Raw genomic sequence first — 17,705 nt, 5'->3', positions numbered from 1 at the left:
AAGAGGTACGTAGGGTGAGGCCCGGGGGAAGGGGCACACAGAGCTTTCATGTCCCCTCCAGGTACCTCGATGTGTTCTTGTTCACCTACCTGGAAGCTCTTCAAACCCCGTTTTATTTATTTATTTATTTATTTAATTTTAGACAGGGTCTCACTGTGTCACCCAGCTGGAGTGCAATGGCACAATCTCAGCCCACTGCAACCTCTGCCTCCCAAAAGCCCATTTTTTGTGGGTATTTTTGGTGGCATCGTTGCATAGGCATGATTGATTATTAACTCCATCTCCAGCCCTCTCACCTTCCCGAAGGATGGGGAATGGGGCTGAAAGCTCCAAGATTCTAATGATGGCTTGGTCTTTCTGGTGACCAGACCGCATCCTGAAGCTCTGCAGGAGCCCATTGGGAGTCACCTTATTAAGACAGAAGATGCTGCTTCACCCAGGGAATCTTCCAAGGTATTAGGAGCTCTGTGGCAGGAAATGGGGCCAGAGACCACATAAATTTAACAGCCTGGAGTGCAGTGGTGCGATCTCGGCTCACTGCAACCTCCGCCCCCTGGGCTCCTGCCATCCTCCCACTTCAGCCTTCTGAGTAGCTGGGACCACAGGCATGTACCATCACACCTGGATTATTTTCATATCTTTTGTAGAGATAGGATTTCGCCATGTTGCCCAGGCTGGTCTCAAACTCCTGGCTTCAAGTGATCCTCCTGCCTCAGCACCCCGAAGTGTTGGGATACAGGCATGAGCCACTGCACCCAGCAGAAAACTTAACTTTTATGAGGTGTTCAAGGGAGAAAGACAAAAAAAAGTATCTGGTTAAAGTAGAAATTCCCTACTTAGAGGTTAGTTGTCAGTTTCGATTGGCCGGTCTCTAGTTAGCGGGTAGTTGGCGATTTGCAACTGATTAAGCTTAAGTTCCATTTTACTACTTATATTGAGTTGGATTTTGGTTTGCTACATAGGGAACCCCAGGTGCTATAGCTGTCTCAGTCCAGTGACCTCTCAATTAATTTTTTTAACACTTCCTAACCCTAACTTCCTACTTTCCCTTCCTCGACAGCTGTGATCCTGAGTCATGTCCATTTGTCACAAAAAAATAAGCATCCCCTGCAGATGGATAAGTCTCTGCTGTAAATGAACCATCCATTCAACTACCAGAATGGGAGGAAAGTACCCACTGGAGTGTTTCCCTGGGGAGAGTTGTGGGAGCTCCGTTTTACCTCCAGAAATTTTCCTCACAGGTCACAGAATCAAAGACTAAGAAAGTGAACCGGAAAGGAAGCACTTCTTCCACATCCTCCTCCTCCTCCAGCTCCATGGTGGACCCGCTGAGCAGCGTCCTGGATGGGACTGACCCCCTCTCCATGTTTGCAGCCACTGCTGACCCCGTAGCCTTGGCAGCTGCCACGGTAAGCACCCCAGCCATGGTCGTCCAGTGGGGGTCAGTTTTGTGGGTGTAGGAATGGGTGGTTTTCTCCTGTCCTGCCCTTTTTTTTTTCTGTAAGAGACAGAGTCTCACTCTGTCACCTGGGCTGGAGTGCAGTGGTGTGATCGTGGCTCACTGCAGCCTCCAACTCCGGGCTCAAGCAATTCTCCCAACTCACCCTCCTGAAAAGCTGGGACTACAGGTACACACTACTGTGCCTGGTTAATTTTTTATTTTGTTGTAGAGGTGGGGTCTTGCTATGTTGCCCAGGATGGTCTCATACTCCAAGCCTCAAGCGATCCTCCCACCTGAGCCTCCTAAAGCTTCTTCCCCTTTTTTAAGTTGCACGAATAATGCACACAGTACATTCTGGTTGCAACAGTTCAGGTCATCCAGACGTGAGAGGCTGGTGTAGCTCTGGGAAGTAGGTCTTTTTCTTTCTTCTTTTTTTTGAAAGCATTTTAAAATTTCTTTTTAGTTTTAAATTTAACTTAATGTTTTTTGAGACAGCCTTGGTGTGTCACCCAACCTAGAGTGCAGTGGTCCGATCTCACTGCAGCCTCCGCCTCTGGGTTCAAGCAACTCTCTCACCTCAGCCTGCCGAGTTGCTGGGACAGGCATGCACCACCACACCTAGCTAATTTTTGTGCTTTTTGGTAGGAACGGGGTTTCATCATGTTGGCCAGGCTGGTCTTGAACTCTTGACCTCAAGTGATCCACCTGCCTCAGCCTCCCAAAGCGCTGGGATTACAGGTGTGAGCCACTGTGCCTGGCTCTTAAAATTTATTTTTAATTTTAATTTTATTCTTCTTATAAATCTTTTTACATAATTACGTAAGTAAATCACTCATTTTGATGTGAAAAAGTCAGAAGTCATGTAGAACAATCCTTCTCATTCCAGTCTCCACCCTGGCGGTCGTGCGAATGATGGCTGTAATGTGTCTTCCTCCATAGCTTTTCCCTGTATTTTCATAGATACTTCCGACAGCGGTCTCTGAGCATTCCCATACCTACTCATCTATAAGTAATTACAGCGTCAGCTTACTGCATGGCAGGCATTTTTTCAGAGTGCGTTTCAGATTTGGTTCTCTTACTACCTTGTGAGAGGTATTAGAATCCTCATTAAAGAGGCAGCCATGGAGGGGTAGAGATATCAAGTCACATCCAAGCTGGGATTCAAACCTAGCCAGTCTGACTTCAGAATACATGCTCTCAATCATCATCCTATGCTGTGTTTCATATATTATTTACCATTGTTACATAAATGGAACTGCAGTTTTGTGACTTGATTTTTTGGAGATAGTCTTGCTCTGTTGCCCAGGCTGGACTGCAGTGGCATGATTGTAGGTTGCTGCAGCCTTAAACTCCTGGGCTCAAACAATCCCCCTGCCTCAGCCTCCCAAGCAGCTGGGACTTCAGGTGTGCGCCACTGCGCTCGGCTAATTTTGGATTTCTTGGTAGAGCCAAAGTCTCACTGTGTTGCCAAAGCTGGTCTCAAACTCCTGGGCGCAAGCAATCCTCCTGCCTTGGCCTCCCAGAGTGCTGGGATTACAGGTCTGAGCCACTGCACCCCACAACTTTTTTTTTTAATTTAATTTTTATTTTTGTTTTTACTTTTTTTTTTTGAGACGGAGTCTCATTCTGTTGCCCAGGCTGGAGTACAGTGGCACGATCTTGGCTCACTGCGACGTCTGTCTCCTGGGTTCAAGTGATTCTCCTGCTTCAGCCTCCCTGGTAGCTAGGATTACAGGCATGTGCCACCACACCTGGCTAATTTTTGTATTTTTTGTAGAGACAAGGTTTCGTCACTTTGGCCAGGCTGGTCTTGAACTCCTAACTTCAGGTGATCTGCCTGCATTGGCCTCCCAAAGTCCTGGCATTACAGGTGTGAGCCATGCTGCCCAGCCAACGTTTTTTTTTTTTTTTTTAACTTGACCATATGTCTTGGAGAACTATCCATGTTAGTACATTTAGAACAACCTTATTATTTTGACCAGCCTTGTTGTATTCTAAAGACTGGCTTTACCTACTTTAATTTGCCATTCCTCTACTGATGTATCCATCAGATAGAGGATATTCCAGATAGTTTCTGGGTTTTGCTGATACAAACAGCAGTGCACCATGTGTCTCGAACATACACATGCCTTGGTGCATGTCTGCAGGGATTTCTGCAGGGTAGCTTCCTAGAAGTTCTTTGCTGGTTGGCCAGGCGCGGTGGCTCACACCTGTAATCCCAGCACTTTGGGAGGTTGAGGTGGGTGGATCACGAGGTCAGGAGTTCGAGACCAGTCAGACCAACGTGGTGAAACACCATCTCTGCTAAAAATACAAAAATTAGCTGGGCGTGGTGGTGGGCACCTGTAATCCCAGTTACTCAGAAGGCTGAGACAGGAGAATCACTTGAACCTGGGAAGCAGAGGTTGCAGTGAGCCGGAGATTGCGCTACTGCACTCCAGCCTGGGCGACAGAGCAAGACTCTGTCTCTTTGCTGGCATAAGGCAATGTGTATTTAAGGTTTTGATGGCTGTCACCAAATTGTCCTCCAAAAAGAGTTAACCAGTCTGTGTTTCCACCAGTGATGTTCAAGAGGGCCTGTTTCCCTGCATTCTTGCCAGCCTGATATCAGCCAGCATTTTAACTCTTTGACATTCTGATACTTGAAAAAGTGGTCTTTTCCAACTATCCTTTCCTTAATTCTTAATGAGTTTGAGCATTTTTTGATATGTTTATTGTCCATTTGTGATGAAATGGCCTGATTTTTTTTTTTTTTTTTTTGTGATGGAGTCTTGCTCTGTCACTCAGACTGGAGTGCAGTGGTGCGATCTTGGCTCACTACAACCTCTGCCTCCCAGGTTCAAGCGATTCTCCTGCCTCAGCCTCCTGAGTAGCTGGGACTACAGGCATGCACCTGGTTAATTTTTGTATTTTTAGTAGAGACGGGGTTTTACCATGTTGACTAGGCTGGTGTTAAACCCCTGCCCTCAAGTGATCCGTCCACCTTGGCCTCCAAAGTGCTGGGATTACAGGCATAAGCCACCGTGTCCGGCGCTGTAATTTTTTTATGATAGTAAACCTTGAGACAGATCTCTTTTATTCCACAGTAAAGGACTATCTGCCTTCTATTTATATATGTATATATTTAAAGAATAAAATGATACTGCTGCTGAAGAGATCATCTTGCCTTTCTTTAGGACAGCTCCAGAAGGAAACGTGATAGAGATGATAACTCCGTTGTAGGATCGGATTTTGAGCCTTGGGCCAACAAACGGGGAGAAATCCTTGCCCGGTACACCACTACCGAAAAGCTGTCTATTGTGAGTACCAGGAGACCCTCTCCCAGGGTCTACTTCGGAGTTAGTAGTAATTTCTTTTTGTTATGTTGCTTTCACTCCTGGGCTCTGTAAGTTTCACTTATTTATTTATTTTTCTACTTCTCTTAAAAGCTCAAATATAAGGCTTCATGTAGTATGTCAGTGTTGTTGGCATAAAAATGTACTGACAGGTTTCCCAGAAAAATCTGGTAAGGATCAGGGATGTGGCACAGGTCAGAGAAATAATTAGAACAGCAGAGTCTTGTCTTTGGGAGGAGGTTTGAATTATGAAGGGAGGAGGCCAGGCATGGTGGCTCACGCCTGTAATCCCAGCACTTTGGGAGGCCAAGGTGGGCAGATCACTTGAGGTCAGGAGTTCGAGACCAGCCTGGCCAACATAGTGAAACCCTGTCTCTACTAAAAATACAAAAATTAGCCGGGCATGGTGGTGGGCACCTGTAATCCTAGCTACTCGAGCGGCTGAGGCATGAGAACTGCTTGAACCTGGGAAGTGGAGGTCGCAGTGAGCAAAGATCGTGCCACTGCACTCCAGCCTCGGTGACAGAGTGAGACCCTGTCTCAAAAAAAATAATTAATTAATTAAAAAAATGAATTATGAAGGGAGGACAGCACGACACTGGAGGAGAAAGGTATCACTCAGTAAGTCCCACATAGCTGGGTTTTCTCCTGGAGCTGGAAGTTTACTGTTTCTCTGGATGGCCATTAGGTGAAATAGTTGGCTTCGGCCTCAAGACACTTAACGAAATTCGAGGCTTACCTTCTACTTGGCAAACTGCTATGGAAGGAAAGACTCAGGAGAGCTGAGACCAACCCAGTCAGGTTAATGCCTGTGTGAGGACTGGGTTCAGCTGCTTAGAACCAAAGCCCCTCCTAACACTGTAAACAAGGGTGATCTGTATCGCTCCTTACACTGGAGAGAAGTCTCGAGCAGAGGAGTCCAGGACTGGTGTGGCAGCTCTGAGGGCATCAGGGTTCCACCACATTCTTTCTTGCTCCTCGGCTGTATTGAGTGTTGCCTCACATTCATGTTGGTAGACAGAGGGAGGAAAGGGAAAGAAAGATGCACCCCCTCCCATTCAGGAAGACTTCTTGAGGTCCCCCAACACTTTGTTACATTTGTCTTGAAGGTGTGGTCATGGGCCATTCATAAGTGCAGGGAGGCTGAGATATGTAGCAGCGTGTCCATCTACAAATGGGGCTGTGCCCCAGAGGAAGTAGTGAACTCAGCAGGCCATGGGGAACACTTGGCCACAACGCATCTTCTTTTTTTCCTCCCAGGGTGTGTACTCATTGAACAGAATGACAGGCAGAATTGCTGGACTATTTAAATTGAGTCTTTTTTTTTTTTTTTTAACTGTACAGAGTTAACTTAGAGCAGTGATTCTCAACCAGGAGTAATTTTTGCCCCTGGGTGGTCATTCGGCAATATCTAGAGACATTTTTGACTGTCACAGTACTGGAGGTGGTACTGACATTTATTGGGTGGAGGCCAGAGATGCGGCTAAACATCCAAGGGTGCACAGAATAATCTCCCACAAAAAGTTATCTGGCTTCAAATGGCAGTAGTGTAGAGAGTGATAACCCTGATTCAGAGTAGGTTAGAAATAGTTCTATTATGTGACTCTGCTGGCATATCAAAAATTTTAGTGTTTGTCTGCTGACTTTGAGAACCCTGACTTGAGTAGAAATTTGAATCTTCAGTGGTTTTTAGTGACTGTATTTTCCTTCTTTCAATATATATTTCTTTCTCTTGGATATGTAAATGGCTTTGTTGAAAAACAATGAACATACTGCCTTAGAATTTTAAAATATTAATGAATGTTATGTCTCTGCAGAATCTGTTTATGGGATCTGAAAAAGGTAAGATGAGTTTGTTGTTGTTTTGATGGGAAAATTCTGCCATTACTTTTAATATCATTTTACAAAGGAAAAAAGTTTATGTGATATGATTCTGATGGAGCTATTGCTTAGATTGTGGATAGACATAGAACTAAAATACATATTTAGAGCATGAATTAAAAAAATACCAAATCTCAGCACTTTGGGAGGCCAAGGTGGGTGGATCACCTGAGGTCAGGGGTTCGGTACCAGCCTGGCCAACATGGTGAAATCCTGTCTCTACTAAAAATACAAAAATGTGCTGGATGTGGTGGTGCATGCCTGTAACCCCAGCTACTCAGGAGGCTGAAGCAGGAGAATCACTTGAACTTGGGAGGCGGAGGTTGCAGTGAGCCAAGATTACACCATTGCACTCCAGCCTGGGTGACAGAAGTGAAATTCTGTCTAAAAAAATAATAATAATACAGCCAGGCACGGTGGCTCACCCCTGTAATCCCAGCACTTTCGGAGGCCAAGGCAGGCAGATCGCCTGAGGTCAGGAGTTCAAGACCAGCCTGGCCAACATGGTGAAACCCTGTTTCTACTAAAAATACAAAAATTTGCTGGGCATGGTGGCACATGCCTATAATCCCAGCTACTGAGGAGGCTGAGGCAGGAGAATCTCTTGAACCTGAGCGGTAGACGTTGCAGTGAGCCGAGATTACACTCCAACCTGGGCAACAAGAGTGAGATTCTGTATTCAAAACAAAAGTACAGCTTGGTGCGGTGGCTCATGCCTGTAATACCACCACTTTGGGAGGCCAAGGCAGGCAGATCACTTGAGGTCAGGAGTTCAAGACCAGCCTGGCCAACATGGTGAAACTCCGTCTCTACTAAAAGTTAAAAAAAAAAAAAAAAAAAAAAAAAATTAGCCAGGCGTGGTGACAGACGTCTGTCTGTAATCCCAGCTACTCGGGAGGCTGAGGCAGGAGAATCGCTTGAACCTGGGAGGCGGAGGTTGCAGTGAGCCGAGATCACGCCATTGCATTCCATTCTGGGTGACAGAGCGAGACTCTGTCTCAAAAAAAAAAAAACCAAAGAGGTTACTAGGAGTAAAACATAAGCTTATTCCTTTCCCTTGCCTTGAGTCTTTTCCCTTGTGCCGTAAGATATGTTGGTGAGGGGGCCACATGCTCAGTTTTATAGGCCACTGGTCCCTGAATGCAGTTCTCAGCTTCCTCTCCTAAGACACACAGTCAGAAGCTGTGGACCTGGGTATCTCAAACTGCCGTGTAGCAGGATTGCCTGAGGAACTTTTGCATGAATATAGACGTCTGGCCCCGACTTGCTCTTGTAGGATGGGACCCCAGAATTCCTATTTTGATGCTCCGAGGTGATTCTGGAGTAACTGACAGATCATGTTCTGCTGGGTGCAGATGAGCACAACCATGGTTCACTGCCGGTCTCTGATATGGCAGCTGCCACTCTTCCCACGGCTCTGCTGGATGAGACAGCATGTTAGAAATCAAGAGAGTGGGAGCAGCTTTGTTATGCACAGAATTTTTTTTTTTTTGAGATGAAATCTTGCTCTGCCACCCATGGTGCAGTGCAACCTCCGCCTCCTGGGTTCAAGCAATTTTCCCATCTCAGCCTTGCAAGTCACTGGGACTATAGGTGTGCACCACCAAGTCCAGCTAATTTTTGTATTTTTAGTAGAGACGGGGTTTCACCATGTTGGCCAGCCTGGTCTCAAACTCTTGACCTCAAGTGGTCCACCCGCCTCGGCCTCCCAAAGTGCTGGGATTACAGGTGTGAGCTACCACACCCAGCTTGTTATGGACAGAATTTTGATCCCAGACCATAAAAGGTAAATCATACCAGCCTGTACCCACCAGTTTGTAAAGATCAAATAGAGTGGTGATACCAAGTGTCTTAGTCTGTTTAGTGGTACTGTAAAGGAGTACCAGAGGCTGGCTAATTTATAAGGAAGAGAGGTTTACTTGGCTTATGGTTCCACAGGCTATATTAGAAGCATGGTGCCAACATCTGCTGTTGGTGAGGGCTTCAGGCTGCTTCCACTCATGGTGAAAGCAAATGAGAGCCGGTGTGTGCAGAGATTGCATGGCAAGAGAAGGCAGGAGAGAGAGGGAGAAGATGCCAGGCTTTTTTCAACAGCCGGTTCTCATGGGAACTAAGAATAAGAACTCACTCATTACTGCAGGGATGGCACCAAGCCATTCATGAGGGATCCTCCCCTACAACCCAGACACCTCCCACCAGGCCCCACCTCCAACACTGGGGATCACATTTCAACATGAGACTTGGTATGAATATAGAGCAACAGAAACTCTCATATGCTGCTGGTGGGAATGTAAAATGGCACAACCACCTTGCAGAACACTTTTCCATTTTTTATTTAATTTGAAGACAGGTGCTAATGGTCCGGTTGTTTGTGCCCAACCACACTCCCCTGCCCCAATTCGTATGTTGAAATCCTAACCCTAAGATGATGGTATTAGGAGATGGGCCCTTTTCAGAGGTGATTAGGTAATGAGGGTGGAACCCTCATGAATGGGATTAGTGCCCTATAAAAGAGGCCCAAGGGCCCTCCCTCACCCCTTCTGCCAAGTGAAAACACAGCAAGAAGGCATCATCTGTGAACCGAAGTGGAAAGCAGACTGTCCCCAGACACCTAATCTGCTGGGACCTTGATCTTGGACTTCCCAGCCTTTAGGACTGCGAGAAATACATTGCTCTTATTTGTAAGCCACCCACTTGCTAGTGTTTTGTTATAGTAGCTGAAAGGGATTAAGACAGTGGGCCAACCCTTTGATCCAGCATTCCACTACTGGGGTATCCCCAGATCAGGGGTTGGTAGACTGCGTGCTGCAGGCCAAGTCTGGTCCACTGCCTGTTTTTTAAGTACAGTTTTACTGGAACACAGCCCTATCAATTTGTTTACGTATTATCTGTGCCTGCTCTTGTGCTACAACAGTAGAGTTGAGTAGTTGGAGCAGACACTTTGTGACTCTCAAAACCTAAAACATTTGTCAGGCTTACGAAAAGAGTTCTGCAGCTCGACCCTAAGTCCACATTTCTTTTTTTTTTTTTTTTCTCTTTCTTTCTTTTTTTATTTTTTTTTGAGATGGAGGTTACAGTGAGCCAAGGTCGCGTCACCGCACTCCAGCCTGGGCGACAGAGTAAGACCCTGTCTCAACAACAACAAAAAGAGTACTAGAGCAGAGGCCCCCTTAAGATGGGAGATGGGGAAGGATTCTGAAATAGACAGCCACAGAGGGCAGCAGTCAGCTAGATGCATTGCCCTGCCTTGTGGCTGGCCTGTGGCCTGGGGGCCTTTCCTTCATCCCTCCAGCAGTCCCTGCTGATGGCGAAATTATGCTGACAGATGCAGGAAGGAGGCACAGCTAGTCCTGTTTGCTCGAAGAGAGGGCTTTGAAGCCCTAGTGTTTCCACCCTGGGTAGACAGTGAGATGGTTGTTTTGTTAGCAGAAGAGCACAATTCTACGCTGTGAGTAAGAGCCTAAGAGGGCCTTTTGTTCATAGAAAACAATTAAATGACGGATTTTTGGCATCCTTATCTGGACCGCCTTTCTTTAGGAATAAACAGATGATACAGAGCCAAGTTTGTAAATCTCAAATGCAGCAGTTAACCTCTTCGAGGCTGGCCCACTGGGCTCCCAGGGGCAGCTTCTAAGTGGGAAGTGTTTCGATGGAACTCTGGCTACATAAGGAAGTTGCTTTGAAAATCTGGGATCGTTTTCTGTAATGGAATCGTTCCCTAGTGTCTTTATTCACAATGAAGTGTAGAGTGAAAGATGCCTCCACTGGGGGTACTGGTGCAGGAGAAAAGCCACCTGTGTGATGTAAATTCATTCTGTTTAGGCAAAGCCGGGACTGCCACACTGGCAATGTCAGAGAAGGTTCGGACCCGGCTGGAGGAGCTGGATGACTTTGAGGAGGTGAGCAAATCATTTGTGGAGAGCAGGGAGTGGGAGAGCTTTTCCTTCCTCCTGCCAAGTGAGATCAACCTTGGTGGCTGCTCTTTGATTAATTCCCGGGCTGCACATTGTGCTTAGTCCTCCCGAGGCAATGACTCCATCCAGGGAAGGATGCCAGCGTGCAGTTGGCCGAGCTCACGGGAAGCCTGACTGGGGCTGCTTTTCTAGAGGCCTCTTTTCTCATCATGATGCCTGAGCAAGGCTGGGTCCCCTAGTGACAGTGTCTTATGGTAAAAACCAACTGCAAGGCCGGGCACAGTGGCTCACGCCTATAATCCCACCACTTTGGGAGGCTGAGGCGGGAAGATCACAGGAGGTCAGGAGTTCGAGACCAGTCTGGCCAACATGGTGAAACCCTGACTCTACAAAAAATATAAAAATCAGCTGGGCGTGGTGGTGGCTGCTTTGTAATCCCAGCTACTCGGGAGGATGAGGCAGGAGAATTGCTTAAACCTGGGAGGTGCAGGTTGCGGTGAGCCGAGATTGCGCCATTACATTCCAGCCTGGGCAAAAGAGCGAGACTTTGTCTTAAAAAAAAAAAAAAAAACTCATCTGCAGTCACCTCCCTGAGAAGCAGCCTTATGGAGTACAAAGACTTTGCTTTGCAACTGGCTCTGCTTGGGCTGACTGGATATGGCCCACAGGAATCTTTCAATTGGCCTACAAGTACTTTGAAAAAAAAGTGAGTCCTTTGCCAACACTTAAACATTCATAAATGTAACCAACAAATACAGAATTTCTTGAAAAACAATCTTGACTGGGCACAGTGGCTCACGCCTGTAATCCCAGCACTTTAGGAGACCAAGGCAGGTGGATCTCCTGAGGTCCGGAGTTCGAGACCAGCCTGGCCAACGTGGTGAAACCCCATCTCTACTAAAAATGCAAAAATTAGCTGGGCGTGGTGGTGGGTGCCTGTAATCCCAACTACTCCGGAGGCTGAAGTAGGAGAATTGCTTGAACCCAAGAGATTGAGATTGCAGGTTGCTCTGTCGCCCAGGCTGGAGTGCAGTGGTGTGATCTCAGCTCACTGCAACCTTTGCCTCCTAGGTTAAAGCAATTCTCCTGCCTCAACCTCCCAAGTAACTGGGATTACAGGCACGCACCACCGTGCCCAGCTACTTTTTGTATTTTTAGGTGAGACAGGGTTTCACGATGTTGGCCAGACTGATCTCAAACTCCTGACCTCAAGTGATCCACCCGCCTCGGCCTCCCAATGTGCTGGGATTACAGACATGAGCCACCATGCCCAGCCAACTCTTATTTCTTTAATAGTTTTTCATTTTGAATTGTAGGAAATGTACATATAAACATTTGGTTACAGGTCTCATCATATGTGTTCACATGACCTTCACTCCTGTGAGTTGTGTGAGGAGCCTCTTAACAATAGCCCAGGGTTAAGGAGCATCTGCTGTGCGCCAGGGACCATACCAAGTCTTTACCATTTCATCCCCGTGACGATCCCTTGCTCAGCTGTCAAGGGTTTTTGCTGTGGTTGTCTTTCTGTCCTGATTACTCTCTCCTTGGTCTAATTAACACCCCCACACTCTTCTGTACCTGTACTCCCCTTAGAGTTTGTCTCAAGTAACACTTCTCCAGGAAACCATTCCTGATCTCCCCATCACAGTTTATAGTCTATTTCTTTGTTACCATATTTCTCCCAGTCTGACATGTACCATTTCTCTCACATTTGACTATCTCTGAAATTGGGGTATATGTTCCTCAGTTGGTTCCCATCAGTGATCAGCATATTTTTCTTCCTTAGTAGCCCAGGAAACAGTTGAGCTTTTTTCCATGGGCACCTCAGATCCAGTATATGTGTCCCCATAGAATTGTGTTTTCTCCTGAGTATTTATCTCAGTTTGAGTTAATATCCATCTGTCTTCAGTATCTTAAGCTCCATTAGTGCTGAAGTACCCTGTCATGTCTTATTGCTTGGGAATCTTGAGCAAAAATGTCTTTGTTTCTCGAGCATCTAGTCCTATGTCCTGCACACAGGAGACCCACAGTTGGTTGAATGAGGTAAGTCTTGTTACCTCAATTCACAGATGAGGCTCTGATAGGAAAGTAGCTCACCCAGGGTCACACAGCTACTCGGTGATTGAGCTGGGAGGTGGCTTAGGTCTGACTTGCTTCCAAGGCCAGCCTGTCAACCCACAGCACTCTGGCCATCTTTGTCAGAAAACTCAAAAGAAGCTCTTTGATTGCAAATTGCAAGGCAAAGCTGTCAATCCTGGTGGGGATATGAGGAAAATTTAGAGACCAAAACTCAGCCAATACCTGGTATTCTTTATAAGGGTGGTAGTCGAGCAATATTTTTCCTGCTGTGCCTTCACCTTCTGCCTTCTCCCCACAGGGTTCCCAAAAGGAGCTGTTGAACTTGACTCAGCAGGATTATGTGAACCGCATAGAGGAGCTCAACCAGTCACTGAAGGATGCCTGGGCCTCAGACCAGAAAGTGAAGGCTCTGAAAATAGTCATCCAGGTTAGATCTAGTGATCCCCTCCGCCCCCACCCAGAATTTCCTATGTAAAATTCCACTGTGGAGACTTAGAGTTTTCAGGGGCCTGCCTGCAGGGTCTTACCCTTGTTTTTTCATCCCTTTCCTTTTCATATACTTCCTGTGAAAAGCCATGATTATGAATCTGTGTTTTTACGAGATGGCTAATCCCAGGGTCACCATGTGCAGCTGCACAGGTTGTGCACTGCACAACTCTAGGAAGCACTCTTCACTCTAGGTTACAGAATTGATGTTACCCCATGTGTTGTGCAGTACGTTAACCATGGTACAACCCCTGACACATTTGTGATTTGTACACACTAAAGATAGGGCAACTTTCTGTTGGGATTCCTTGACTGCATTGGCTTGGTGTCTTTGGAATTAATGACGTGTGTCCCTAATAAATGAATATTTCAGACATATTACGCATGCTTATGTGACAAGGAGAAGAAGTTTACAGCATTGGGAGAGGTACATACGTTGAATCTTCTTTGCTGATGAGTTTGTTAAGCAAGTGACAGTCCTTGAACCACAAGAACAAGTACTATGTGGAAAACAGCTTATATTTCTTGGTCCTGAAGATCCGACTATCTTGGCAAAATGTACTCAGAAGCACGTTTGGAAAGGAATAATTCATTAAATTATCATTTTCAGAGCAGAGTCAACAAAGGATTTCTGAACTGCCATTTTAGTTCAAAAGGACAGATCCCATTCTCATTCCATGTTATGATAATGTGACATTTGTTTTCTCACCTGTTCTTTTGAAAGACAGGAGAGTCCGGGGGTCTTCACACAGGACACTTCAAGTCTTTTAAGATGACTCCTTGTATAGTAGGGGTGATTTCTTTGGTGTTTCATGATGGGAGGCAAACCCACGCCCATTTCTGTTCAATCACTGATGTTAGTTTACAGAGTAAATAGTCCCGAAGGCCAGGCCTCTCATCCTGGGAGCCCGTGGAGAGGGTTGCTTGCTGAGTGTCTCAAGTGAGAAACTATCTGAACTAACAAGTGCTTCTTCACAATATTTGCATTGGCAGCATCTCTCCATAGATTATTGTAGTTTAGAACCGTGTCTTCTAAGAGGTTTACATCTGGGGGAGATTTGATTCATGTCTTCACAAACAAAATAATCATAAGTGTGTTTCATCAACTCCACATCTGGCTAATAGTAACAATTCTACAATACATTAAGGACTGCCTTCTTTATCCAAAAGACATAGTCAAGGCCGGGCGCAGTGGCTCACATCTGTAATCCCAGCATGCTGGGAGGCTGAGGTGGGTGGACCACTTGAGCCCAGGAGTTTGAGACCAGCCTGGCCAACATGGTGAAACCTGTCTCTACTAAAAATACAAAAATTAGCCAGGCTAATTTGCTGTACAGTAAAGTTGTTCTGTGTGTGTGTGGGAGGGGTACCTGGTGGCTGCTTTACTAAGGCATATTTTACATATCATAAAGTCCACCCAGTATAAGTGTATAAATCAGTGATTTTTTTTACTAAACGTATAGAGTTGTGCAACTATCACACAATCTAGTTTTAAAACACTTTTATACCTCCCCAGATTCCCCCAAGCCTGTTTGTAATCAAATCCCACTGCCATACCCAACCCCAGAAAACTACAAGTCTGTTTTCTGGTTCTGTAAATCTGCCTTTCCTGGACATTTCATATACATGGAATTATTCGTAGATAATCTTTTGGATCTGGCTTCTCTCACGTAGTATAATGTGCCTTTTTAATAGATATGTAATAATTCTACATATTTATGGGGTACAAAGTGATTATTTTGATACATGTATCCCGTGTGTAATGATCAAATCCAAGTAATTTAGCATATTCATCACCTCAAACGTCTCTAATTTCTTTGTGTTGGGAACATTCAAAATCTTCTCCTCTAGCTATTTGAAAATACACAATAAGCTGGGCCTGGTGGGACACACCTGTAATCCCAGTTACTTGGGAGGCTGAGGCACGAGAATTCCTTGAAAGTGGGAAGTGGAGGCTGCAGTGAGATGAGATCGCACCACTGCACTCCAGCCTGGGTGACAGAGTGAGACTGTCTCAAAAAAAAAAAAAAAGAAAATACGCAATACATTTTGAACTATAGCCACTCTAGGTGCTATTGAACACTAGAACTTATTCCTCCTATGTAGCTGTAATTTTGTACCCATTAACCAACCTCTTTGTTCTCCCTTTGCCCTTACCCTTCCCAGCCTCTGCCTCTAGTCATCGCTGTTCTACTCTCTACTTCTATGAACTCAACTTTCATGGCTCCCACATGTGAGTGAGGACATGCAGTATTTATCTTTCTGTGCCTGTTTCACTTAACTTGATGGTTTCCAGGCTCATTTGTGTTGCTGTGAATTACAGAGTTTCATTTTTTTATGGCCAAATAATATTCCTGTGTGTATACCACGTTTTCTTTATCCATTCATCCATTTATGTACATCTAGATTGATTTCATATCTTAGCTATTGTGAATAGCGCTGCAATAAACGTGGTACTGCTGGTATTTCTTTGATATACTGATTTCCTTTTCTCTAGATGATAACCTAGTTGTGGGATTGCTACATCATATGGTAGTTCTATTTTTAGTTTTTTGAGAAATTTCCATACTGTTTTATAGAATTGTTACACTAATTTACATTTCCACCCACAGTGTATAAGAGTTCCCTTTTCGGCTGGGCGCAGTGGCTCACGCCTGTAATCCCAGCACTTTCGGAGGCTGAGGTGGGTGGATCACCTGAGGTCAGGAGTTCGAGACCAGCCTGGCCAGCATGGTGAAACCCCATCTCTACTAGGAATATAGAAATTAGCCGGGCATGGTGGCAGGTGCCTGTAATCCCAGCTACTTGGGAGGCTGAGGCAGGAGAATCACTTGAACCCAGGAGGCGGAGGTTACAGTGAGCTGAGTGAGATTGTGCCATTGCACTCCAGCCTGGGCGACAAGAGCAAAACTCTGTCTAAAAAAAAAAAAAAAAAAATAGTTTTCTTTATATTCTCATCTGCATTTTTTTTTTCTTAAGAGATGAGGTTGCCCAGGCTGGAGTGCAGTGGCTATTCACAGGTGCGATCACATTGCATTACAGCCTAGAAATCCCAGACTCAGGTGATCTTCCCACCTCAGCCTCCCAAGTAGCTGGGACTATAGGCACATACCACCATGCCCAGCCTATTTTTGTCTTTTTGATAGTAGCCATTTTCATGTGGTTTTCATTTGATGATTCCCCTGATGATGAGTGATGCTGAGCGTATTTTCACATACTTCTTAGCTAATTTGTGTATCATCTTTTGAGAAATGTCTCTTCATCTCTTTTGGCCATTTTCTAATTGGATTATTTTCTTTAGCAGAATATGTTTGAGGTTCATCCACATTGTATCACGTGTGGGTACTTTGTTCCTTTTCACTGCTGAATCGTATTCTAATGTGTGGTTATCTTAACAAGTTGATGGGCATTTGGGTTGTTCTCACTCTCTGGCTGTTATGAATAATACTGCTGTATGCATTTGCATACCATTATTTGTGTGGACTTACGTTTTTATTACTCTTAGGTAAAATTTTAGGAATGGAATTGCTGGGTCATATGGTAAGTTAGGATTAACTTGTTGAGAAACTGCCAAACTATTTTCCAAATGGCTGCACCATTTATCTGAGGGTTCTAATTCCTCCACATCTTCTGACGCTTGGCATTGTCCATCTTTTTTTCTGTTTTCTTTTTGTTTGTTTGTTTGAGACAGGGTCTCTGTCACCCAGGCTGGAGCGCAGTGGTGCGATCATAGCTCACTCCAGCCTCAAACTCTGGCCTCAAGCGATCCTCCCACCTCAGCGTCCTGAGTAGCTGGGACTACAATTGGCCACAACCATGCCCAGTTTATTTAAAAAATCTTTTTTGTAGAGACAGGGCCATGCTGTGTTGCTCAGTCTGGTCTTGAATTCCTGGCTTCAAGTGATCTTCCCATCTCAGCCTCCCAAAGCGCTGGGATTACAGGCCTGAGCCATCACACCTGGCCTATCACTTCTGTTATAACCATCCTACCATCCTGGTGGGTTTGAAATGGTACCTCATTGTGGTTTTACTTTGCATATCCCTAACAATGATGTTGAACATCTTTGTACATGCTTATTAGCCATTTGTATATCTACAGTGAAATATCTATTCAAGGCCTGTTCATTTAAAAATTGTGTTATTTGGTTGAGTTGTAACAAATTTTTTTTCCTCAAGAGGCAGGGTCTTGCTCTGTGACTCCAGATGGAGTGTAGTGTTGCCATCACAGCTCACTATAGCCTTGAACTCCCGGGTTCAAGTGGTCCTCCCACCTCAGCCTCCCCAGTAGCTGCCACACCCAACTAATTTTTAAATTTTTTGTAGAAACAGAGGGTTTTACTTTGTTGTCCAGACTGGTCTCAAACTCCTGTGCTCAAGCAATCCTTTCATCTTGGCCTCCTAAAGTGCTAGGATTACAGGCATGAGCCATGCACCTGGCCAGTTGTAACAATTCTTTATATGTTTTTGATACTATTTCTTTGTCAAGTATGTGATCTCCTAGTCTGTGGCTTTTCTTTTTGTTTTCATAATTGTGTCTTTGAAGTGCAGTTTTTATTGACTGATTGATTG

The 17,705-nt window shown here is 45.2% G+C and overlaps 1 protein-coding gene across 1 annotated transcript in view; it reads left to right on the top strand.

Moving 5' to 3' along the window:
- The window catches only part of VPS35L (VPS35 endosomal protein sorting factor like), a 149,758-nt gene that overhangs the window by 12,812 nt on the left and 119,241 nt on the right, over positions 1-17,705 (top strand). Inside the window, exons 3-7 of the mRNA XM_010388549.2 lie at positions 1,242-1,409; positions 4,618-4,740; positions 6,594-6,618; positions 10,480-10,556; positions 12,949-13,077. Coding sequence (XP_010386851.2) covers positions 1,242-1,409; positions 4,618-4,740; positions 6,594-6,618; positions 10,480-10,556; positions 12,949-13,077 — 522 coding nt within the window. The remainder of the gene's footprint in view (positions 1-1,241; positions 1,410-4,617; positions 4,741-6,593; positions 6,619-10,479; positions 10,557-12,948; positions 13,078-17,705) is intronic.

The sequence above is a fragment of the Rhinopithecus roxellana genome, chromosome 20 (assembly GCF_007565055.1).
Source record: "Rhinopithecus roxellana isolate Shanxi Qingling chromosome 20, ASM756505v1, whole genome shotgun sequence".
In the NCBI taxonomy this organism is placed as follows: Eukaryota; Metazoa; Chordata; class Mammalia; order Primates; family Cercopithecidae; genus Rhinopithecus; species Rhinopithecus roxellana.
Note: the sequence above shows the minus strand (reverse complement) of the source record. Positions and strands in the feature narration are given on the sequence as shown.